The 26,395-nt window shown below is 36.7% G+C and overlaps 1 protein-coding gene across 3 annotated transcripts in view; it reads right to left on the minus strand.

Annotated features, from left to right (window-relative positions):
• Positions 1-26,395, minus strand: part of STXBP4 (syntaxin binding protein 4) — a 258,348-nt gene that overhangs the window by 35,484 nt on the left and 196,469 nt on the right. For all 3 annotated transcript variants that reach the window (XM_058283937.2, XM_058283935.2, XM_058283936.2), the window contains one exon: positions 2,616-2,673. In XM_058283937.2, coding sequence (XP_058139920.1) covers positions 2,616-2,673 — 58 coding nt within the window. The remainder of the gene's footprint in view (positions 1-2,615; positions 2,674-26,395) is intronic.

A 26,395-nucleotide genomic window follows, 5' to 3' on the forward strand; every position in this document is an offset into this window, starting at 1 on the left:
CATGTTCTTCTTTCTTCCATACCAGGTCACCTTCCTGTAATCAAACCACTTCTACCAGAATATTATGTACTTGACCTTCAGAAGAATCCTTTTAGACCTCAAATTGAGGACTATTAATTCAAATTAGCCTGATTATTTGGTGTTCTGTCCTCTCCAAATAAACTCTAGGGGAAGAGAACATGGGTTATGTGCAGGGAAAAAATGGGGAATGGGATGAGGAGATGGACAGGTTATGTTGAAACAGTGGGGAATGACAACTGTGTCTCTACTCTAGCCTATACACCTTAGTATTCCCCTGCAAAACTCACAGTATTATAGTATAATGATTGATATTGATCACGACTTTGTTTAGAAACTACAGTATAAGAATGTAGGGCAGTACATATACTTAAGACTTCCATCAAGAAATAGTTAAAATAAGTCTTGGTGCTTGAACAGGGTTAAATGCTAATGAAAAAAATTAACTCACATATAGCATCCCCCACCCTCCATGAGGCTGGGCAGAGGAAATACTTGTATACTGTCAGATTTTCTTATCTTTGTTATTTGAAAAGATAACTACTTATTCTTAGAACTAAGTTTCTATGCTGCTATTTAAAAATGGAAGTATAGCGCTCTACCTAAATCAAGATCTGCTTATAATGTATTGTCAGATATAAGAATACTAGATAAAAATAAGGAGATGGAAGTGGTTCATCATGAGTGTGTGTATGTGAGTGTGTGTTTGGGGGGGGCAGTTTGGAGTGAGACAACCCTGTGTTTTGATCCTACCTTCTCAGTTTTACTACTGTATGGCAGTTTCTCCCACTGTAATGGTGGGCAGAGATACCCACTGTTGCCTCTTGGGAAAACAAATTTATCTTATACCTCATTTCTGCTTTCTTTATAGTCAGGATGAGTCAGGGTTAAGGTCAAGGAAGAGAAATGATGGGCTTCCAAAACACATGGTTTGGGGTATATTTTTTGGAATGGAGCAAATGAGACTACATAAAAGTAGTGTTTTTCTTTTCTTTCCATAGGAATGCCTTCCTCTTTTCTCTCCCTGTAGTACTAGTCCAATGCTATTATCACAGGTGGTGGAAGGATGCTGGGAACAAGGCAGTAGGTCAAACTCACTCTCTGGTTGGCCATCTCTTGCTCCCTCTATTTTTTCCCCGCTGTGGCAGTTAAGAGTGCTTTTAAACCTCCTTCCCTGGCACTATACTATTAGGCTCTGATATTAGCTTTGGTTAGGATACCCTAAGAGATGGCTAAGCTTAGGTAAAAGGGTTCCCAACAGGGTCCGGAATCATTTACTGATATCTTTAAAAACCTTCTGAATTCAGAAATTCTAGTTAATAATGAATGCTAGTTGGAATTGCCTTCCTTTGAGCATTTCTTTGGGGGACCTTTTAGAGGACAGGCGTGACTGAGGGCAGAGTGTAGCCACATCATCATGATATCATCCTAATAAGCGCCAAGCACACATGGCCAGTGACATCCACTTTCCACATTGTTGAAAGGAGTAAATGACACAATGTACAGAAATATATACCAAGCATATGCCTGGTATATACTGATGTTCAGTAAGTACTCATTTCCCTTCTTCTGTATCTTTTCTTTTATCAACTACAAAGTTCTTGTGATCTCAGAAGTCTGTTGGGGTTCCCCTTGTGCTCTCATAGCGACAACTCTGACAGGAAAGGAGCTACCCAGAATGAGATGGAAGCACATCAGACTGCTGTGACTGGGGTAAGACAATCCAGTCCAGCAGCTGGAAAATGGATTCTTCTTGCAGTATTCAAAGAAGGGTCTCTATTAGCAATAGTCTTGTGCAGCAAAAAGGACTTGGGAGAGTTGGATTCTAGTTCTCATTTGGTAATTGAGTAGCTGTTGATTTTTTGGCAACTACTCAAGGCTGTCATTTTTTTCATCTTTAAAATGGAAAATGATAAGGCACACACCTCAAAGAGTGATTCTGAGAATCCACTGAGATGCAGTTTATTAATTTACTGTCCCATTTATCTCATTAGTTATTGAATGTCTGTTTCTCCTCACCACTATGTAAATTTCATGATATCATGGAACTATTCTGTATATTTCACCATTGTATCTCTGGGGTTTGGAACACTGCCTGGCAAACAGCAAATGCCCTGAAAATATTTGCTGAATGAATGAGCTATGTACATTGTAAAGCATTAAAAAAAAGTCATTAGTAGTATTAAGTTTTAAGATATATAAAATGGATTTTTTCACTAGTATGAATTTATATTCATACTAATTATAATAGTATAAATATTAGTATGAATTTATATTCATGCTAATTGTAATAGTATAAATAGTAATACTATTAGTCAGCAAGTGATTTCAAGCAGCCAACATTTAAGTTCAAATGATGAATCCTGTGCCAATTTTTTGATGTTTTTTTGAAACTATCATGAGGCTTTTCCCCCACCAAATGATATTTGATATTAGCACTTAAATCATATGAAATGAAAATGGTGAGGCTTTGTTTCTTGTTACTAATTTTTGTAACCTCTAAGACGGTTTCCTGGTTTTGCTGATTATTCTGCAACTTCCAGGTTCGTTCCAGATGTGAAGAAAATTGCTTACTTGTTTGAGATGCTTGTACTTACTTGATGAAGTACTTGATTCCATCTGCTGTGTAAGCTTCCTCCCATCCATAAGGTAGACCTAGAGTGAAATGAAATAAAAAATATACTTAATAAGATGAGGAAGATACCTTTACTTCCTGCACACAAACCTTCCACATCTTTACAGTTATTTTAGTACATTTCTTGTACAAGATAACTTTCTAGAAAGGGGAATTAAGACAATTTAGGAAGAGCTTTCCTATTCAGCATCTTTAAAATACAATAAATAAGTCTTCGAACAGTTAACAATCTGCTTTAGTTGCAATAACTGGATTATGACTTGTCATTTACATGTGGTGAATATTTTTGTCAGCAGGATTCAAGCAAAAATTTTTGGTACAGTAGATGGTTTTTGCCTGGAGGCAGACGGATGGACAAGATGGCCTCTGCTTGTCTATTCTGGCTCAAAGTTTCTTTAATTGGGTCTCTTTACAATTCTTTTACTCAGCTCCACAGGGAATCAATGCATGAATGCCAGATCAGCAGGGGTTTGAAAGTAGCTTTTGGAAAATGCAGAATTCTTTATAAGTTTGAAAGTCTAGCAAAGTGATTTACGATGGACTGTAGTATTTTACTTTGTTAATTAAGAATTTTGTACACTAAACACAAACAGCCAAATAATTTGCTAAACTTAGCTTCCATTGCTGTAATGTGCCCAAGTTAGTTAGCTATAAAAAGATGCAGACTGAAGTAAGCAAGCAATTATTTGGTCATATTTCTATGAATGAGTACTTTTTGTCCTCATCATAACAAGAGAACAGCACCTTGCTGAGTCAGCATGGGAGCGCTGAGAGAGTGCCCTGGGTGGTACAGGCTTGAACAGGGCCTGCAGGTTTGATGCAGAGCGGAGGTGAACCCATCCATGCTCTGGGTCCTGAATGGGTTACATGTGGTGATCAACTGCAGTTTCCACCCCTTCATGTCATCTGAGTACTGCTAAGGTTTTTTAAAAAAATGAATTATTTTAAAAAAAATTTTAAAGAAGCCTTAGATTACATAAATGTTTACATAAACAATATATGGGATTCCCATATTCCCTACTCCCTCCCCTTCCCACAATTTCCCATATTAACAACCTTCTTCATTAGTGTGGTACATTTTGTTACAACTGATGAACCCATATTAAAGCATTGCTTCTAATCATGGACTACAGTTTACATTATAGTTTACACACTGTCCTGCAAAATTTCATAGGTTATGACAAAATATACAGTGGCCTGTATCTGTCACTACACTGTCATGCAGGACAAATCCAATGTCCTGTAAATGCCCCCATATTATGGCTTTCTTCCCTCTCCCATCCCTCAGACCCTCTTGTGGTCACTGTCTTTACATCAATAATAAGAGTTCTTCCATTGCTAGAATAATAATAAGTCTATAGTAGAATAATAAGTCTACTGCTAAGGATTTTAACTAACCTTTTGGATCAATTCTTGGATACAGCTTATCATGCATGGCCCCTTTGTTGGGTAGAAGCTACATTAACCCACTCAAGAACAGTTCTTGGTTAAGTAGCCTACTTCTTTGGGAAATAACTGAGCTATAACAAACTGCTGACTTCCATTCCCCCAAATCTCAGGAAACGACATGGCAAAAGTTCAGGAATAGAAACTATTTGAAAGAAATAAAACCTTTCTCTATCACCATTTGCTTCCTAGAGAATACTAACAAGGAGTACTATGGATATTTTCTAAGGGGAAAAACCTTTATTTTTTACTTCCAGTCTTTTAACCCAAGTTGTATAAAATAAGACCTAGAACAAAAAATTCCATAATGGGTTGCATGAGAGTTTCTTTTTTCTCTTAATGAATAAGTGTTCCTATTCTAAGTAGAAAATAAGCACTCTCTGAATTCTGCGTAAGCAAATGACCGGCTTCTGAAAAGTTCCAGAGCCAGTACATGTTTAGCCAGAGAGACCGTGATAAACTGCTACTGCACTGATTCAAGTAGATTTATTTTCCTCCTTCACACTTTCTACATCCTAGTTACAGATTACTTCATTCATCACTAACAAGCAACTAACCTGCAGGGAAGAATCTGATGACTCATCATAACAATCTTGTTCTCATGATAAAAATACTCAGAAATACCAGGATTTCTGATCAATAAGACAAAGCTAAAATCTACATAGAATGCTATTCTAATGTGACTAAGGATTTTGTCTTGAATGACTTGTCTGACTCACATAATTATATCTGTATTTCTAATTTATATCAGATTTTTTTTTAAAGGAGATATCAAGGATTAAACCTGGGACCTCATACATGGGAAGCAGGTGCTCCCATACATATTTCTAATGTTAAGGAGAAATAATATACATTTTTAAAGATGGTATCTTTTCCCATCCTTAGGATCATTTGAAAATCATGATTAACATTTGGGATCCCACATCTCACATGTTGTCCTAATAGAAATCCTGCTGATTTTTGTCTTTACAATTATTGAACAAGGACTACAATTTCACAACAGATTTATTAAAGGAACTAATTCATATACATTTAAGTCAAAATGGTTATTCAATGTCTGTAGTTATAAAGATATTCTGTATTAATATGTATGGCCTACTTTAGGATAAATTCTCTGTTCTGAAAATATAAGCATTTCTTTGCAGAATATTTTTTTTTAAATTTTCATGCATTTAATACAGACTTGGAGACTAAACTGGAAGCAATTTCTCAGTGATAGAAAATATAATCAGTGTCCATTTATAAACTGAAAACACAGTATTTTAATAAACCAAATACCCTACTTCATACTAAGGAGTACTTTGAGTTTCCACAAGCTTATATGATTATGATGGATTCAATTTTTCATTTCTTCAGAATAAGTGATTTGGGTAATATTATGTTATCTAAATATTTTTCAATAATCATTATTATTCCAAGGCATTAATACATTTCTACATTTTCTATATCTTTGTATTTGCAAATAAGTGCTTCTGTTTTTCCTTCTCTTTTCATATTTATTTTAAACTGGAGTTATGACAACTATAACCACCTGAAATTGTTTCTGATTGGAAGTGTTTGTTTATGAACCCTCAGATGACATTCTTTCCATCAGAGATCATCTGTTTCCAATCAACAACTTCATGGTGATGACTCCAAAATTCATATGGGCTTCTTACCAAAGTAAGATCTTGTGCATAGTCAACTAATAATACTGGCTGTCACCTAAAACTCAACATATCCAAAACCAAACTCAGCACATTTCCATCAAAATGGTTTCCCTTCCAATTTCCTGGTCTATTTGTGTACGAAGATTCTCTTTGGCATTTGACTCATTTATTCAGTCATGAAACATTTATTGAACATCTATTGTGTGTTCAGCATTTTGCTTGGTGCTCAGTATACACTGATGGACAAAATACATGTAGACTTCGACTTTACGGAACTTTAAAAAACAATCATAGGGGAGTAGATGTGGCTCAAGCAGTTGAGGGCCTGCTTCCCAATAGGAGATCCAGGGTTTGGTTCCCAGTGCCTCTTAAAAACAAAAAACAATGAGCAAACAAATGAAAAAAAACCAACTCAGGGAACCGATGTGCCTCAGTGGTTGAGTGCTGGCTTCCAACATATGAGGTCCCAGGTTCAATACCTGGCCCCAGCTCTGCAAAAAAGCAAACAAACAAACAAACAAAAAGTATTCATAAATAAACACGTAATTATAAAGGCGGGAACTGACGCACAAAAAGTTTAAATAATTTGCCCAAGATTATTAGCTAGCTTGTGTCAGAGCCCAGATTCTAAACCACTGTGCTCAACTGTCTCTAAATAGCGGAATTTATTGGATAGATATACTTTATATGCAGGATTGTAAATTATTAAAACAGAAGATTGGAAATAATCTAAATAACTATCAATGAGGAATGATTAAATAAAGATAGTATATCCAGATAATGGAATAAGAATAGGAAGTAACTTATCAATTTGGATAATGTTGATCTCTGGGAGGACTTGGAGTTATCCAGAAACAGACATGGAGGAAGAACACTCTAGGCTGGGTACAAATGTTCTGGGATGGGAAAGAGCTTGAGGAACTGAGAGAAGATCAGTGCTACTGGAGCACCACAAGTCAGGGAGATTTGGCTGGAAATATAGGCAGGAAACAGACTATGCAGGGCTTTGTAGGCCATGTTAAAACTTGTTGGAAAAAATTCTTAAAGTCAAGCAGATATGCTGCTGCTTAAGATGAAGAAAACTGAAAGGATGTTGTGCCACCACAATATTAAGAAAAAGCTGGATGTTTTTGAGCTTCTTAGTGAGTGAAGTCAAAAGGCAACCAGGTGAACTGAATTCCAAAGGGCTACAAACCTCTCCGAGTAGAGATGGGACATGTGAACTATTATTTCACCTTTGGCAAAGTGTAGGAAGACGAGGTGTTACAATAAAAGTGGGTGTTGGGGATTGATTTATGTACTCCACAGAAGACCTCTTCCAATCTTAATCTGTATTTCTGTGGGTGTGAACCCATTTGTAAACAGGATCTTTGGAAGATGATATTATTAGCTGAGGTGTGGCCAAACTGAATCAGGGTGTGTCTTAATCTGTGTGGCCACAGGCCTTATAAAGAGAGAAAACTCAGACTTGGTTAGTCAATGACGCTTGAAGTCAGAGGAAACCAGTAGAAGCCAGAGTGGAGAGAGAGATCACCATGTGATGGAGGACTACCATCACCAGGATGCAACTGACCCAAGCATGGCCTTGCCAACATCCTGATTTTGGACTTCTGGCCTTTAAAACTGTTTGTCATTTAAGCTACCCTGCTCTCTGGCAAGACGAGACATTGGATAAGAAGAGAACTAAAATTGAACCAAATTTGTTAAGACTGATTATGGGTTGGCATGGTAGTTTACAATCCCAGGAGTCTTACACACATGGAGTGTCTGCCCTCCCTAAACAGCTCCTTGTGATGGGCCTCCACAGTGGGGCAGAAGTCCTGAGAGAGTCTCTGGGTGTCCAAGTTGAGGCAAGGTCTGCAAAAGTTTGATGTGGAGAAGTGAACCCATCCATGCTCTGGTCAAGGTGGTGATCAACTGCTGTTGGGGAAAGGAATTAAACCTGCAGGTGACCCAGACCCTCCTCCGCTGGTGAGGAGCAAGACAAACGCCCATACCCTGGGCAGGAGGATTCTTTCTTTGACGTGAGGCAGAAGTCATTTGCTCCTAGAAGGGCAAGAAACGATCAGAGCTGAGTCCCTGTCCTGATTCCAGTAAAATACTGGCTGTAGGGGAGAGTAGAGATGGTGCTGTAGGCAGGATTCTGAATTTGATTTTCACAGGGAGAAGTGCAGGAAACCCACCTAAAGGCTGCACTCAAGTAGGAAGTAGAGTTGTCACTGAGGAAGGGCAGGAAGGCTGAGAAAATCCTACCCATGAGACTGGTCTATCAGGCTTGCAAAAGCAGAGACTGGAGTAGGAAAACCAAGAACTTCCCCCACCACCCTACTCCTCATACCCATCATAATAAGCCCTGTACTACTACTGCTGGGGAAGGGCAAGAGTGCAGATAGTACACAGTCATTGTGCAGTTGTGTAGAGCCTGCTGACACCTGAGGGTGGAACTGGAATATTGAGGAAAACTACTCCAGTCCTCACAGGCTAAGCACAAGATTGCAGCAGACCACTACTGGAGGGATTTGAAACCAGTAGTGCACTGAAGGTAACTATGGAAACAAGGCAAGGCAAACCCAGCTCAATTAAAACTGACTTCAAAACAACCCCCCAACTAATGGCCTGGCAAAAAAAGACATGCCCATTTCTGAAGGTAAATATTTATTTCAGTCTCTAGATTTTTTTACCCTTAATGTTCAGCATTCAGTAAAAAAAAAAAAAAATATATGACACATAGAAAAGCAATAAAAATAAAAAGCTGTCAACAGAAACATATGCAGAGATATACCAGATGCTAGACTTTAAAACAATTATAACTAATGCATTAGAGATCTAGTGGAACCTAGTGAATTTGGTTGTGTAATTCTGCAGCAATGTGCTCAAATGCCTGCATACATATTATGTAGAAGGTGGTTGAATGAGTTTGTTGAGGCATAGAGTTTTGTTAAATGGTGTAATGGAAGGACAGAGAGCCAAGTGAGTTGAGGGAATTTGCAAGAATGATTAGAATAATTGTATTATGTTCAGACTCTAAATTGAGTAAGAAGAAAAGTAAAAACAGTAGTGGAGGCTGAAAGATAGAGGAAATAAAAGGTAAGACTGGTATGAGATATTAATGAGGACAATAAACAGTGTTCTGGGGTGATTTAGACAAGTGAGCTGTAAAAATAGGTTTGAGTGAAAGAATGAGGTATTTAAAACCAGTTTCTACTGAGGCCACAGTTCTTGTTGTGACTGGAGGGCCATGGTAAAGTGGAATAAAAAGGCATTGAGAAAGGGAGAGGACGTGGCTCAAATGGTTAAGTGCCTGTCTTCCACATGGGATGTCCTGGATTCAGTTCTTTATACCTTCTGAAAAAGCAACAAGCAAAAGAAATGAAAAAACCAACTCAGGGAAGCTGATGTAGCTCAGTGGTTGAGGGTAGGCTTTCCACATATGATGTCTCAGGTTCAATCCCTGGTTCCTGGTACCTCAAAAAAAAAAAATGCATTGGAAAAAATGAACTGTATGGTAAAGGTGATGGATTCCTGAATGATGGCAGGCACCTGGGTGGGGAAAAATCTAGAGAATTGAGAATTCTGAGGCTACAATAAAGACAATATCCACTTCAGAGCTCAAGCAGAGTCAAATCTATTTGAAAAACACTAGCTATTGTAATTGTTACAGAAGCTCAAATGCACTTAACATTTAGCATCTCTTATCATGGGGGCCCAGGGGGGAGGAGAGGGGAAAGGAAGGGAGGAAAGATCTAGTTCACAATTAATAAGCTTCATTAAAGTATAGAACAACTATTACATAATGGAATTTTCACTCAATTTGCAGTCAGAAAATCTGTATCTTATGTAAAGTTCCCCAGTTAAGGTTGAGTAACTATGGGAAAGAAAATAAACTTGCTGTATGTCAACTTCCTCATTTATACAGTAGTGATAAGAATATTTTCTTTCCTGGTTATTATGAGACTCTTATTAGTAAACATACACCTGTACACTGATACAAAAATGGAGGCCATTATTACTAACAGTAATGAAATTAATTCCCCCTTCATTGCTTATCTCTATGAAAGGCTAGGTGTATTTTTCTTCAGTCCTTTCCTCAGAACAGTAAATTATATAGTCTCTGTTTCACACATGATAATATCTAGCAAAAAATAAAAGGAACTTGGAGGACACTTTAACCCTCACCCAGTGGAATGCTGGTAAACGTTTAACAACTGGTTCTCAAAAAAAAAAAAGGAAGTCCTGACCTGTAGCATTCGCTGATTTCTGTGGTGTAAATTCAAGCTACTATCATGATGTCGCTGAATACAGAGTTGAGCAGAGGTGTGAATAGCGCACACTTATAAAGTATTTTCAGCCATACAAATGACATAAATGATGTCAAGAACATAGTAAAGGGTAGGAACATAATTAGAGGTGAGTTTTGAGTTTTTAAATATCATTTATTTAATTTTAACTTTAAATATTTTAGTTCTTAATAATGGCTTTTTAACAACCAGGTCACAAAATGACTGCAAGTCAATACCAGCCAGCTCCAGTATACCACTGTGATCATTCATCCCTTAGCTCGTTGGTCATTTATAGGAAGTTAAAAAAACAAAACAAAACACAGTCTTGCCCAATAGGTAATTACACAAACCTGATATTATGAGAAGTGGATGTGGCTCAAGTGAATGAACTCCTGCCTACCACATGGAAGGTCCCAGGTTTGGTTCCTGGTGCCTCCTAAAGAAGACAAGCATGACAGTGAGCTGACACAATGGGCAGGCACAGCAAACTGATGCAACAAGAGACATAAGGAAAACATAATGAGAGACATAAAAAAGCAGGGAGCAGAGGTGGCTCAGGTGATTAGGTGCCTCCCCTCCCACATCAGAGGTCCCAGGTTCAGTACCTGGTGCCTTCTAACAAGAAGACCAGCACACAACAAACAGATATAGCAAATGTGAAATGAGGGGGGTGAGGAGAAGAAATATATAAAACAAATCTTTAAAAACAACAACAAAAACTGATATTAGCTTTTAAAGATATAACAATGAACTATATATTTAACAAATGTTTTTGTTTTATATTATTAACTCATTGAATCCTCAGAACAGCCTGTAGGCTAGAGCTTATGCATTTAAGCACTTTGGACTATCTCCAGTTCCCTAACTCTGTTTGCAATGCCTTTGATCAATATTTTAAAATGATCAAATGATATTTTTGCCTTTTGCCTAACACATCGAAGAACAAAGTAAAAAAAAAAAAAAAAAAAAGGGAAAACAAAACGCCCAACTTCTGTATTGCCCAGAGTAATGCTCTTTTAAAAGGAACTAGAATTATTTCTGGTTTAAACACAAAGCAGTCTATTTTAGAGACATTTTATGTTAGATTTATGACTGTACAAGTTAATTTGTGGGTCTGAACTCCAGTGCCAATTTTAAAAGAACTACTAGTTAATTTTCCTATGAAAAAGGAATCTATTATACTGGGTGATAGTTGTGACCTATAAATAACCAAACAATACAGTATTTTAAATATAAAAATATAAAAATAGTTTCTAAGGAAAAACCTTCTAAAAAAACTATATGGCTTTTCTGAATTGTGCTTTAAGCATTTCTTAAAATTACACTTGCATAAATGCTGTATTAACAGACATTTTGGCCCTGAGACTTAATGTTTTCCTTACTTTGTTGCATATATATCATTTGGAGGAAAAGAAAGCAAATTACATATATGATGTGGGAAGAGTTTATATTGTTTGTGTTGCAAATTCAAAAATTAAAATGTTAATTGGCTATGGATTATATTTAGTTAGAAGTCATTCACTGAACCAGCTGAAAGCTATAATAAAGGAACACTATGGCAAAAATAGCCCTGGTAGTTATTTGGTGGTCCCTGGTCCTTTTCTCTTGTTGCCACTATTTTGGGGCAAATAAATACTATACCAGTATTCACTAAAAGAAGAAGGAAAAGCTGGCATTCATCGTCTATGTTTCTCTTCCTTACAGATCCCAAAAACTCCACATATGATTTGAGTTCCTTTACTCCCAAGTTAAACTGCTGGGTCATTTCCTTGAATTCCAATGTCTAAACATTTGAGAAACCCGCTTAAATGTTCTTTCTTATACTACTGGCTCTCATCCCATGACACAGGCTGATGATGAGAATGTAGAATTTCACTGATGCGTGTCTCTGGGAACTCATACAATGCTTGGGGTATGATTTGGGCTAAGGTACTTTTGTTTGTTTTGCTTAAAATCAATAACCTACAGTGAACTTCATCCCTTATTGTTGTAGCAGCAAACCTGAAGCTTTCCTCACTGAGGTATGTGCTCTCTGTGCCTAACCAGTAAGAAATGAGTAACAGGACTAAATGAGTTTTTCAAACACTATTCTGTTCTCACAACCTTGACTAGGACTAATCATCAGGTAAACATATTTTAATGGATGTAAAGAACCATAATGGATAATACAGCTCTTTTTCAACCCCCAGATAAACTTATTTCTAAGGGGTTCTCCCAACCTATACATACAAGTCTCCCAAAATTCTGAAAGAATATATAATTATTTTGGAAGAAGTATCTGATTTTTTTTTTAAAAAAAGGAAAACTTTCATTTCACAAATTTAAGTGAAAATTTAGCCCGAGTTTGGTTTCCAGTAAAGGGATAAGAACCACCATTTATTAGACATCTACTATAGGTCACCTCTCTGCTAAACACTTTAAATTTGTTACAGTAAGAGACATTTTTCACTAATTATACTTGTAATAAATTTTATATAAAATCAATATATTTCATTGGGAAAAAAAAACTAACTTTCAGTATATCTACTTTATCATCTTTTAGCTGATGGTCCTCTTACCTCACTGAGAAAAGAGAAGCAGTAAGAAGAGAATTTCTACAAATTCCCACCACAACATCCACCAACATAATATGACTATGCTTCTATCTCAGGCCAATCCTCCCATTTTATTTGCTTAAAACTACACCCCAACAATTGCCCCCATGTGCCCCACCACCAGTTTTCTCTCCTCTCTACTGATCATTCTCCATTAGCATACAAATAAGCTGTAATATCTTCCATCTTATAAACAACAACAGCAAACAAAAATGAAACCCCAGTCTTGATCCCACATTTCCTTTCAACTATTGCTCCATTTCTCTTTTCTAATTTACAGCAAAATCCTTCAAGGGATTTGTCTAAATTCAATTCCCCTCTTCCCATTCTCCATCAAATCTATTCTAGTCTGCTACTATTTACCCCATGCTACTAAAATAGCTTTTATCATTTTATATCCAATGGTCTCATCTTACTATGATTGCATGTGACATAGTTGATTACTCCCTCCTCCTTGACTTTATTCATTTGACTTCAAAGATAACTTTTTCTTTTGATTCTCCTTCAGCACTGGCTGCTTACTCATTTGTTTAATTCCTTCTCACCTCCCCAGTCTCTGGAATTTGGAGTGCTTCAAGGCTCGTGCTTAACCTCTTCCCATCTTTGCTTCTTCCTTTCTTTTTTAACTCACACTTATTAGGAGTCTCATGACTTTAAGTACCATATATATTCTGTTGATTCAACTCTGTGTCCCCAGCCTGGACCTCTCTCCTGAATTCCAAACTTGTACATCCAGCTGCATGCTCTCCCCTGTACATTGCCTAAGCTGTCTCACTTTTAAACTTAATGTGCCTACTAATGGTATCCTGCCTCTGCTCCAAAATCTCTTCTCTCATAGTCTCCCCATAAGGTGCATGACAGCTCCATTCTTTCAGTTGCTCAGGCCTAGAACCCACCCTGGACGCTTCTCATTCTTTTATACCTCACATCCAATCCATGTTGGTGGCTTTGTCTTCAAATCAGATGCAGAGTTTGACACTTCCCCCCAATTCTACATTTATTAAACTGGTTCATCTCTTGCCCACATTATTCTAATAGCCTCTTGTCTGGTGTTCCTACTTCTGCTTTTGCTCCCCTAAGATCTATTCTCAAACTAGCAGCCAGAGCTATTCTTTTAAAAATAAGTCAGATCGTGTTCCTTTTGTATTACCTGCCATCCCCTTCCCCAATTTTTCTGACTTTTTGCCTAAGTCTCCTTCTTCCACATGGCTGCTGCCACACTGGCTTCCTTACTGTTCCTTGAACATAACAGGTATGCTTCTTCCTCAGACCCTCTGTACTTGCTAGTCTCTGCCTGGAGTGCTCAGTTATGCTCAGATATCCATGGCTCACTCCTTCACTTTCTTCAGGTCTCTGCTTAAATGTCACCAGGCCAGTGATGTCTTCCCTGATCACCTATATAAAATAGCAAGCTTCCTTTCTCTCCAATCCCTGGGACTCATTATCCCCCTCAATTTGCTTTTTCTTCTGTCTCTTCCTTCACTAGAATCCAAATGAAGTGAGAGCTGGTGCCTTTTGTTCACTGCTCCATTGCTAGAATTACCATGGCATGTGGTAGATTCTTAATTGATATTTCCTGAATTAAGAAATATTTACTATACCAAATATCTGTGGCAATACAAACACCTACTATTCAGTAAGATATAAAACTTAAGAGAGTTCATTACAATAAAGTGTTGAAATGGTGTTTGAATGTTGAAATTATAGTGGCAAAAGCATAGACTTAAATATTTGAATTTTCCCATGGTTGATGTTCTTTTCTTTGTGGATTGAAGAGAGAAGGTGAAGTTCTAATTCCTTTTAGTGTACAAAGATAAACAGGATTTCTTTAAACACTGCTGTTGTAGTAATAACGATTTTAAGGGGAAGTGGCTGCTGAACATGAATTAATGAATGTTTTAAAAGGAAAAAAAAATTACATCTTCTCTGTTACATCCAGGAAAACGAACCGATTTACTATTTAGGGATTGGAGGTGGTAAAGTTGCTGATAAGCAAGCTTGATTTCCACTGATTAAGAGTAACAGTAACATGTTGGATGGTCCAAAATGAACATTACTATTAGCCTGCAACTAACAGGTTGCCTGTGATAAGATCTAAGGAAACAGAAGCATCATCTAGTTAAGTGGGTCAAAATGCTAGATTCAAAACCAATAGAGGGAAATGAGTGTATCTCTTTAGGTGTTTTCAAAAAGTGCCTTCATGGAATGTCATTAGCTTTCTTCTATCATATCATCTTAAAGTACCTACAAACCCTTGCAACTGCAAGACTGAGGTCCCATTTTCTTGCTGGCTGTCAACCAGATTATTTTCTCAGCAGCTAGAGACAGCTGGCACTCCTTGCCATTTGGCACCTCCATCTTCAAGCCAGCAGTGCCATGTAGAATCCTCTCATGCTCTGAATCTTTTGACTTCTCTGTCTATAATTTCTAGACTCAGACTCAGATTTAAAGGGCTCATATGATTAAGTCAGACCCACTTGGATAATTTCCCTGTCTTAAGGTCAACTAATTACATATGCAAAATCCCTTCAAAGCAAAACCAATGTTAGTGTTCGGCTGAATAACTGGGAGAGGTGTATGTACCCTTGGGGCTGGGAATTTTGGAAGCCATCTTAGAATTCTGCCTGACACAATGCTCATTAGTTACACTTTTTTAATATGATGTATATGTCAGAGGTGGGATACTTTTTTATTGTCCCTAGGAGGGAAAATGTCACTGAGAAAAATATTTCAAAGGCTACAAACAAATAAAAAGAACTTTAAAACTAATTTCAGTTTCTCTTTAAGGGAGACATTCAAAATATCAAATTAATCTGCATTTTCAAAGAGTCATGGGAATATAAACTTTTTCCTCAATAAATCTGGAAAAGTAAAAAAAGTTTTGTGCTTTATTCTTTGGTCAGTTATAGAAGATGAGAAAATGACAAGAAGAGAAAGGGAAAGGAAAAGAGAAGGAAGCAAAAGAGGGAATGAGAGGCCAGAAGGTAGGAAAAGAGAGCAAAGAGATTTAGAAAATTGCTTACCTAATTAAATTGGCAATAAATCTTATCATGTGTAATATTATTTATAGCATTTAGACAAAAAAAATAATGGAAAGGGAATATATGAAAGTGATTAAGGCAGGCTAAAGTTAGGCACAAAAAGCTGTGCAGATAAAATGAGGTCTGGAGTAGTAGGCTCAAATCTTCAAATTCAATCTCTCAAGCTGATCTGGAATTTCATCTAAGCTATCCTGGTCCAGCTCGTCAAAATCTTTCATTTATCTAGCATGGTAACCTCCCTAGCAATCTCAGCAGTGTCCCTGGCTCCTTACCTACCAAGACCCTGGATCTGCCAGACACTTCTTTCAACACTTCTTTCTACTCACATTTGTTGACTGCTTCCTATCTAGGGCCTGGTAGAATGGTACCAGATTCAGAACAGTGCCTTGCAATAAATACTTGTTGACTACAGAAATTTGCCTCCCATGAAGACTAATTGTCCAGAGTGAATCCTGCACACATTTGAAATTTTATTCTTGTTAGAAGGTCTTTGTACTCACTGGGGGAATGTTCTCACAAATATTTGCACAACTGTTATTTGTAGATTTTGACAACAGGGTACTAGAGGACCAATAGACATGCAATTTTAGAAATGCTTCCACAGACCACATGAAAAGAAGTCAACATCACTGATGTTTCCCTCTCCAAGGATAAATAATAAAACTCTAAACATCACTAGTCCCTAATCATGTAGCATTTTGCTATTAACATCCTAGTCTTATAAATATATTTCAAAAGTGTGTTTATCTAGAAATCTATAAAGAATCTCAAATTACTTTCAGATAAAATTTGAAAAAGTCATAAAAATGAAACTTCCTTAAGATACCTGCTTTTAGGAAGATTAAAAAATTTTTTTTATTAAATGTATTTTTAGAAAGATTTAAAGAAAAGCAATAAAAACTCCTAGGTAGAAGAGATAAATTTTTCAAATAATAGCTTTCAGACAATCAGATTAACTCAATATTGATTATATTAAAGGGTTAAAGTAATAGTGATTCAAACTTTGCTTTCTTCCTCTGTGAAGAACATTAGTTCTGAATAATAAAGTTTGCTACTTTTTTAAAAAATTAAAAATCCATGGTAGTTCATTATTCCAACAGTAATAAAAAACAAAAAAATAAACAAAACTCATCACCTCTCAATCTCTCTATGCTTCCCCTGCCATACATAGTGGCTATTATGTTTCCTGCTTTCTAGTATATTTGCATTTATATTTTGTAAAAATAGTCATAAATGCAGTATCACCCATATTTGTATTTTACATAAGCTTTCACTATGTTATACAGTGATGTGTTACATTTTTTAGCTTTCCATCTAGAAATATACACACATACATAATGAAAAAGCTCCGAAAATGATTGAAGTGTGAATGCATAACTATGTGATTATATTGAATACCACTGATTGTATACTTTGGATGGATGTATGCATTATTAATATTTGTATCAATAAGATTGATTTGTTTTTTTAAAAAATCCATAGTAGGGCATTTAAGACCCTTTCAAGGGAAGCAGACTTGGCCCAATGGATAGAGCATCCGTCTACCACATGGGAGGTCTGTGTGGGCCTCCTTGACCCGTGTGCAGCTGGCCCATGTGCAGTGCTGTTGTGTGCAAGGAGTGCCATGCCACACAGGGGTGTCCCCCGCGTAGGGGAGCCCCACGCGCAGGGAGTGCACCCCGTAAGGAGAGCCACCCAGTGCAAAAGAAAAGTGCAGCCTGCCCAGGAATGGTGCCACACACACACAGAGCTGACACAGCAAGATGACGCAATAAAAAGAAACACAGATTCCCAGTGCCGCTGATAAGGATAGAAGCGAACACAGAAGAACACACAGCAAATGGACACAGAGAGCAGGCAACTGGGGGGGTAGGGGGGGAAGGGGAGAGAAATAAATAAAAAAATAAATCTTTGGAAAAAAGAAAAACCCTTTCAAAACATGGATCCACAGCAAGACTCCTAAGAGTCCCAAATTGAAAACAATTCAAATGTCTATCAACTGGTACACTGGATAAACAAATTGTGGTATACAGTGGAATTCTACTCAGCAATACTAATACTACTGATATATGCAACATGAACAAATCTCAGAAGCACTATATTAAGTGGAAGAAGGTGAATGCTTATAGTCTATTTATATGAAAGCCTAAAAAAGGCAAAAGTATAGAAAGCAGATAGTGGTTGCCTGGAACAGGGTTAAGGAGACTGATTATTCAGAGGCAGAAGAATTCAGGGGCAGAAAATAAAGTTTTGGGGTGATAGACAAATTCTAGAATATGATTGTGGGAGTGTTAGACAAACTATATATATTTGTCAAAACTCATTGAATTGCACATTCATATTTTTTGTATGTAAATTAGACCTCAATTTTAAAAAAGGGAGGGGAGGAATCAGGAAGCAGCAACATGAACAACATGATTTTTTAAAAAAGACACTTTACCATACTGCTCCAATTTTCCTTTCCATCTTTATGTCCCATCAATCTCACCTATTGTCTAGCCACTGATTTATTTATTTATTTCCTGGTACATACTTTGAACTTTTTTCCAACTATTCTTTCTCAGATATTATTCATTCAACTTGGAATGCTCATAATTATAGAATATAGTCACTCACTAGACACTTTTGAATGAATTTCAAGATAATAGTTATGTGCCAGAATCTTTATCCAGCTGTAGGCAGGTCCCTAATTTAGGGATTTCTTCAGTTTGGGAGTCTGTCCAGAATTCAGAAAAACTGCATGAATCTTAAGTATACACTCACTGATTTTTGGCAAATTCCTACACCCAAACCCCTAGTAAGGTACAGAACAGTTCCAACAACCTAAGATGATCCCTAAATCCCTTTCCTGTCAATTCCTACCTCTACTCCCTCACAGGAAGTCACTAATCTGACTTTTTTTTTTAAAGATTTATTTATTGTTATTTATTTCTCTCCCCTTTCCAGCCCCCTTGTTGTCTGTTCTCTGTGTCCATTTGCTGTGTGTTCTTCTGTGTCTGCTTGTATTCTTGTCAGTGGCACTGGGAATCTGTGTCTCTTTTTGTTGCATCATCTTGCTGCATCAGCTCTCTGTGTATGCAGGGCCACTCCTGGGCAGGCTGCAGATTTTTCATGCAGGACGGCTCTCCATAGGGGGCGCACTCCTTGTGCATGGGACTCCCCTATGTGAGGGGCACCACTGCGTGGCATGGCACTCCTTGTGTGCATCAGCACTGCATGTGGGCCAGCTCACCACATGGGTCAGGAGGCCCTGGGTTTGAACCCTGGACCTCCCATGTGGTAGGCGGATGCTCTATCAGTTGAGCCAAATCCGCTTCCCTAATCTGACTTTTTATGACATATTTTTTACTTCTAGAATTTCCATTTCATTGAAAAAAAAAACATTTCTATTGATCTGCTGAGATTTCCTCCCCCGTGCCCCCCATTCATTGTAAGCATATTTTCCTTTACCTGATTGCACATAAATAGCACCTTAAAGTCCTTACTCCAACATTTGGGCCTTCTTGGGGTTGGCCTCTGTTGATTGTCTTTTCTCTTGAGAATGGGTCATATTTTCCTGTTTCTTTCTACATTGAGTAATTTTGGATTGTATTCTGGAAATTGTGAATGTTATGATGTGGAAATTCTGGATTCTGTTATATAACTCTGAGAGTATTGATATTTTTATTTTAGCAAATTTACTAGATTGGACTCAAACTATAAACTCTATCTCTTAGGCAACAACTCAAATCTCAGTTCCATTTCCCTCCATTGCCAACTGTCCCCTTTCCCTGCTGCTGGGCTATTTGTCATCTACCCCACACTTATGTAGTTTGAGGTAGGTCAGAGACTTGGGGAGAATATATATACACTATTGGGGTTCCCTGTTTCTGTCCTCCTTTTTGGGATCCCTCCCCTCTTAACATTACAGCAGTAGTGGTTGCCCCAACCTTCATTTTCTAGTTCTAATAGACTGCAGGTTATTGGAGTTTTATTGACCCAAGGGTCCTGCCAGGGCTTGAAGTAGGGTGAAGAGGTGCTCAGGGTACAAAATTTAAGGAAGCATTCATCCTCAAGCTCATGCAAGTGCAGGATCAGCACCTGGGAGTGAGTGCCTCCTTAAAAGTAAGGTGCCCTCTAGGGTGCCTTGCTTGCCTCACTCCAGTCCAGGTCCTGGGTCCAAGTACATATCTCTTATTTGCAGACTAAGCTTCCTGATCCAGTATGTACTTCTGCTCCTCCTATCTTGATTTACACACCTTCTAACCTCACAGTCTGTCTTATCATTTGGACCTCACCTCACCCCTGCAGCTTCCCACCTAATACTACTTATTCCATCTCTTCTCATGGTCTCATGAAGTCTCACTTCCCTTTTCACCCAAACATCCTTGGTAATGTCTTTCCATGATGACCTGACCTGAAATCTTATCATACCTTTAGGCAGACCTAACCCACCTCAGTCTAGACTTGGAGGTAGTAATCAATTATCTCCAAATAAAAGGTATAAAAAAAGGTATTTTAGCTAATAGAAATTAGAAAGCACAGAGTACCATTATGAGTGTTTTATCCACTAAACTTTCAAGTCATATTTCCGTTTTATCCTATTCTTTTATCTCTTTTTTCTTTCTTTCTTTTTTGTTCATTGCTGATTGTTGTCATAATCAGGTAGTCTGTTCTTGTAATATTTTGTCAAAATATTTCACTTCTAAATTTGAACTCTCATCTTTTCTCTCCATCTGATAGCTGTTAGGATAAATCATCTAGATTATAAGAAGTTCAGAAATATGATATATCTCTCATGTGGCCAGTAATGATACTAATTTCTGATAATCAGGATGAAAACACTTATGTACAATTATAAACAGCCAATTTCTATTTTTCCATATTGATCTGGTTTGAGTGATGTAGACAATCATTCCAAGCAAGTCACGTGCTAATTAAATCCTATCAGTTCTTCTGTTCCCTTTATAATGGACGTCCTCAGCTGTATGTAGTAAGTCCCCCAAAATATTTCTTTATTCTTTAATTTAATTATCTTAATAAATTACTGAACAAAATCCATAGTATATTCATTATTCCAAACAAAATAAAAGCCACTATATTTGGGGATCCTGATATCAAAGGTTCTTATAAGTTATCCAACTATTATGTTGGAATTTGGAGGTCTCTGGACAATGTACATTTTGGAATTGGAGTTTCAGCAAACTCTTCTTTTAAAATTGTCATCTTTGATTAACGATTAATGAAAAAATAAGAGGGGAAACAAATGCAAAGAATATAAACTCTAACAAATTTACATAAAACAAAGGAGGAATTAGTAAAATCTCTGAAAGAGAATTTTTAATTAAAAGATGTTATTAATAGTTTCCTTCTTTCCAATACCCTTTTGACTTGAAATAATGATTGTTAAGAGTATACTTTAATGATTGGATAAAATACTTGTAACTCAAATTATTAAGTATAGTTAAATGAATGCTTCAAAAGTGCTTACATGTTTCTTCTTTTAAGTTAAGCAATCCTGTCAGAATTTTTATATTTTAATTTGCTTAGGAAGTCATACATAAACATGCATAGATAGGCATATCTATGTATGTAAGTTGACAATCTAGAAAGAAACTTATTTGTCTAGTTATAACTTATATAAATTTGAACTAGAGAAAATTAAATTACTTTCTATTAGTTATAAAAGTAGCTTTATGGAGTAAAATGTATCTTTATTATCAAATATAGCCCAACCTGAAAAAAAACAACAACAAAATATTCCAACTACCCTTAACTTCATGCTGTTTCCAGTACAGGCCATGCTTTTTCACTCACCTCTGCATATGTAAATGGTAACTCTACCTAGAGTTACTCACTCTTCTCTGTTGGGCAAACTTTTGTTTACCAATCCAGAACTAGCTTAAATGATACTTCCTCTGTGCATCCTCCCATAATTTTCTTGTCAGAGTTCACCTTTCCCTCTTCTTCTTTTTTTGTTTTTTAAAGATTTATTTTATTTATTTCTCTCCCCTTCTACCCTCCCATTGTCTGCTCCCTGTGTCCATCCACTGTGTGTTCTTCTGTGTCTGCCTGGAGGCACTGGAAAACTCCGTCTCTTTTTTGTTGCGTCATCTTGCTGCATCATCTCTCCGTGTGTGCGGTGCCACTTATAGGTGGGCTGTGCTTTTTTCACGAGGGACGGCTCTCCTTGTGGGTGTATTCCTTGTGTGTGGAGCTCCCCTACGTGGGGACACCCCTGCATGGCATGACACTCTTTGCACGCGGCAGCACTGTGTGGGCCAGCTCACCCCATGGGTCAGGAGGCCTTGGGGATCGAACCCTAGACCCTCCATATAGTAGACGGATGCTCTATCAGTTGAGCCAAGTCTGCTTCCTATCTTTCCCTCTTCTACGGTGTGTATCAGTTTCTATTACAGTGCTAATAACTCTTTCATGTAAAACTTGAGTTCCTTGAGGGTAATCACTATTTTATGTATGTTTGTCGCTTTGTGGTACACACAGTGCTATCTTTGGTGCATAATAAACACCCAACAATGGTTTGTTGAGTATTCACATCCCAAGAAGAAAGATTTCAGATTTTTAAAAACTATATTGTCTGGAGAGATTTTGGAAAACTGTGGCATATTGGTTAGGAAAGCTTTTAGATCTTTCTATTCTGCCCAGAAAGATGCAGATGTATCTTTTACTACTCCATCATCTTTAGTGTGCAGACTGTTCTCATGCTTTCAAGTAGGCCTCCAAAACTCCAGGGAACATGTAAACATTGAAGGTAGAAAGAAAGGAAAAAGAGATGGTCCCAGCTTCATCTCTCCTTATCCATTAGTTAAAGGTTTTCCCAGGAGTTTCAAAGCAGACTACTTCATATGTCACTGGCTAGAATTGGGTTGTGTGGCCATCCTCAGATCAAGGAAGGCTGAGAATGCAAGTGTTGGATTTTATAGTTTCCACTGTGAGTCTGGGTAGGGAAAAACACTAAGTTTGCTGTAGATAACAAAAACAGTAAGACTTCAAGAGAGTGGATTAAGGTTTAATTATCAGGTTTTCCAGAAATGAGTAAATCTGAGACCTTGGGAAAGTATCAGTGCAAATAGGCATACAGTTATTAATTTATGCTGTGATATTCTCAAGACTGCAGTTGCTTATACTGGCATATGTAATTAAAGATCTGTTTCAATCTTGCATCTCATATCCCTCTCTGTGTTTTTAAATTATACAGGTTTTTTTTTTTTTTTTTTTTTTTTTTTTTATGTTCCATTCAACCCAACCTCCTTTTGGTTCCATTGCTCTCATTCAAAATTTCTCAGAGCCAAATCTTAACTGTTTCATACTCTATAAATCCTTTCCTGATTTTAAAATAATTTTCCTCATTAGTCCTCCAAGAAATATACCTCACAAGATACTTAATATACCATTTATAAGATACTTAATATCTTAAACTTTGCATTATAATTATTTGCACAATTAATTTAGTCTTCTCCTCCCATAGATAGTTCGTTCCTTTAGGGTACTGATTCTTTTTCAGATATACTAGATATCAAAAAATATTTTTTGTTTTGAATATTTAATTCATTTCCTTTTCATTTGTTTTGTCAGACTCTTAGTGTTGGAAAGAAAGCCTAATGTACAAACACAGGGCCACTGATAGCCTATTGTGATAATAAAAAAAAGTTTCCACTCTGGGGAGAATAGCACTCACTTGGCATGCAAGGGCTAGAAAACTGTGTACTCTCTGAGCTGATGCAACTCTGTGGGCATCAAGCTTGGAGAGCTAATGGCCCTTCCTTGCAAACTATAAAAAGACACTTCTTCCTCTAGGAAATACAGTCCCTGTACCAGAGCAGACAGCATGATGAACATAAAAAGGGCTGGATTTCAGTCCTCATATACTTCCTTGACGTTTTGTTTATTGCACAAAATGCAGTTTTCTGTAGCATCCGTGTAGAAGGGATTTAAGAAACTATATTTTTATCCAGTATAAATAGTTAGAGATTTTTTATGATTTACCCAGACGCTGTTTGTAGTGATGAGAAACTCAGGACTTTGCATTTTTGGAAAGGAGTAATTCTCGGAAGATTCTTGTTTATAATTAAGCCAAAATCTGTCTTCCTATTGCTTTTGCCTGATAGCCCTAGACTTAACTTCTGATGCTACAGAGAATAACTCATTTCTTGAAGCATTGTACAGGTCTCCAACAAGACGCTGTCTCCAGTATACAAAAGTAGAATAGCATGTAGCTATTTATAAGTAGGGTCTAAGAACCATGAATTCAGAGATCAAACATTTGTGTGAACATGCAAAACCTGTATTTAAAAACCGGTAAATCAAATCTTTAAGAAACTAATTTATAAACCATTGGATTCTTAAAAATAATTTCCATTTTTCTCTCATTGGATTACTGCCTTCTATTATCCTCTATTTTATTACCTTTAATCACTTGTCATCTCACATTGCTCACTGACAATTTGATGATTAAATATGGACTTCTAATGGGAAAATATTGATAAAAATTAAATGCTTGCAGCTAAATTTATAGAACAGGAAGAACTGACTATTATTCAAAAGGTAATAGTATTAAAAATTACTCCTTTTCATGTTTTCTAAGTGCCTCACGGAAGGTCTGAAATTAATTGTAAAGAGAATTTCAGAAAATAGACGAAGGGCGCTCTCATTTATAATATTTTCTACTTGCAAAGTATGCTTTAGTAACCTCAACTATGGTTATGTGTCAAAAATAGAAGTGAGACTATAACATACATGTGATTTGATGAGTATGCAAATATATTTTTTAAACTTATCAGTATGATTAAAGCAAGGAAATATAAAGGTAGTTGTAGAAACAAAATATGCATATGCTTAAAAAATTCCAAATATGTAAAGACTTATTTTCCTTGTTTTAGGTATTTAAATATCAAAACTATGAAAGAAAGGGAATAAACTAATATTATAAGATTATATTTATTCAGTAATAATTTATTCATACATTTTGGTAATAAACATAGTTGTAAAAGTTTATTTTTATACTGAAAATTAGCCATCAGGTAATATATCATATCTATGAGGATACCTTAAAGTTTTTATTTTAAATCAAAACATATAAATATATATTTATTTGCCATTCTTTGTAAGGCCAAGTCTTTTCTTGCTTTCTCAGTCTCCTGATGAGCGTTCTGTATTGTTCCTCTTGCAGAAACCACATGCAAAATGCATCAGCTACCATTTCCAGTCTGTTTCTTTAAAGTGGTGTGAGAATTAAGAGCAATTACGAAACAATGCAATCGCAGAATCTTTCTAGACTTTCATAGTTTCCGCCGAATATTTTACAAATGACTCTCTCAATCTAATGAACAGCATTATTAACTCACCTTTATCAAACCTTTCTAAAGCATACAACTTAGTTTTTATAAAAACAACTTTTTCTTTTGGCATTCATATTTCATCAATTTACAAATAAAGTTAATTTATAAGAAGTACATCTGGCATAAATCTTTTTGGACATAAATACAACCAACTCATAAATTTTTACTCATAGGAGTCTAAGTACTTGGTAGTACTAAGGAGAGGCCTATTAGGCACAAGAAGACATTGCTTGTGGCATTAGTAGAGAGAGAGAGTTGGTTAATCAGGCAAGTTGGTTAAAGATTGATAAAGACAGTTCCAACTGTTTGGAGTAAGTGGTTCTAAACAAATAATGGAATATTAATGACTATAGGAGTCTTGTATAATTTACTGAAAATAGCTTTTTAAAAATCTCTCTACTGTGACTTTTACTTTCATATTGAAAAAGCATGTTTTTAAAACCATTCCATTTTTTCTTGGGTTCCAAGATACTTACTATCTTTGCCTAGTTTTCCTTCTATCTTCCTGACCACTCCTTTTCAGTCTATTTTCTTCTTCCTAAATGTCTGTAGGGTTCAGTTTGGATCCTCTGTTTTTCTCTACTTATACTTTCATCCTAGGTGATCTCATCCATTTTCATAGTTGTAAGAACTATATTTATGCTGATGTCCCTGAAAATTTATTTCTCTAGCCCTGATCTAACTTTTGTTAGATACCAGTTCCAGACTGGTATAAGGAACTCCTCAATGACATCTCCACTTGGATGTCTCTTGGGCAACTCATACTTAACATGTACAAAGTTAAGTTTTGATTTATTTCTCAAAAGCTGATCCTCCCTGCCATCCTCCCCATCTTACCAAGTGAGGCTACTCTGGCCTCCCTTCATTTCTTGGAGCAGCAGTTCTTTGTCTCTAATTGGAATGCTCTCTCCTTACTTCATTAAATGGTTGGCTCATCTTTCAAGACCTATCATGCAGACAGACTTTCCTTGTCCTCCCTAGCTGAGTAAGACCTCTTCCATTTTTATCAAAACAACCTGTTCACTATTCTATAGTACTTTCTCAGTTTATAATGACATATTTCTTTTTCTGTTTATTGTTTGTCTCCTGCAATGGAACCATGAGCACTATGAGTGCAGACATCATATCTGTTTCATTTATCCCTGTAAACAAAACTGTATGGCACACACTAGGTCCTCAAAAATGTTTGTTGAATAAACAGCACTTTATTCTTGTTCTTTAGAGCGCAGATCACAATTTGTAATTAGATAAACATTTTTAAAATGTTCAGTTACTCCCCACTAAAACATATGTTCCTGAAAAAACATGTCTGTTTCATTCCCTACCCAATATCCAGTGTCTAATACATAGTAGGTACTCAATCAGTATTTGATGAAAACCAGAGGGAAGGAAGA

Source organism: Dasypus novemcinctus, chromosome 21, assembly GCF_030445035.2.
Source record: "Dasypus novemcinctus isolate mDasNov1 chromosome 21, mDasNov1.1.hap2, whole genome shotgun sequence".
Classification (NCBI taxonomy): Eukaryota; Metazoa; Chordata; class Mammalia; order Cingulata; family Dasypodidae; genus Dasypus; species Dasypus novemcinctus.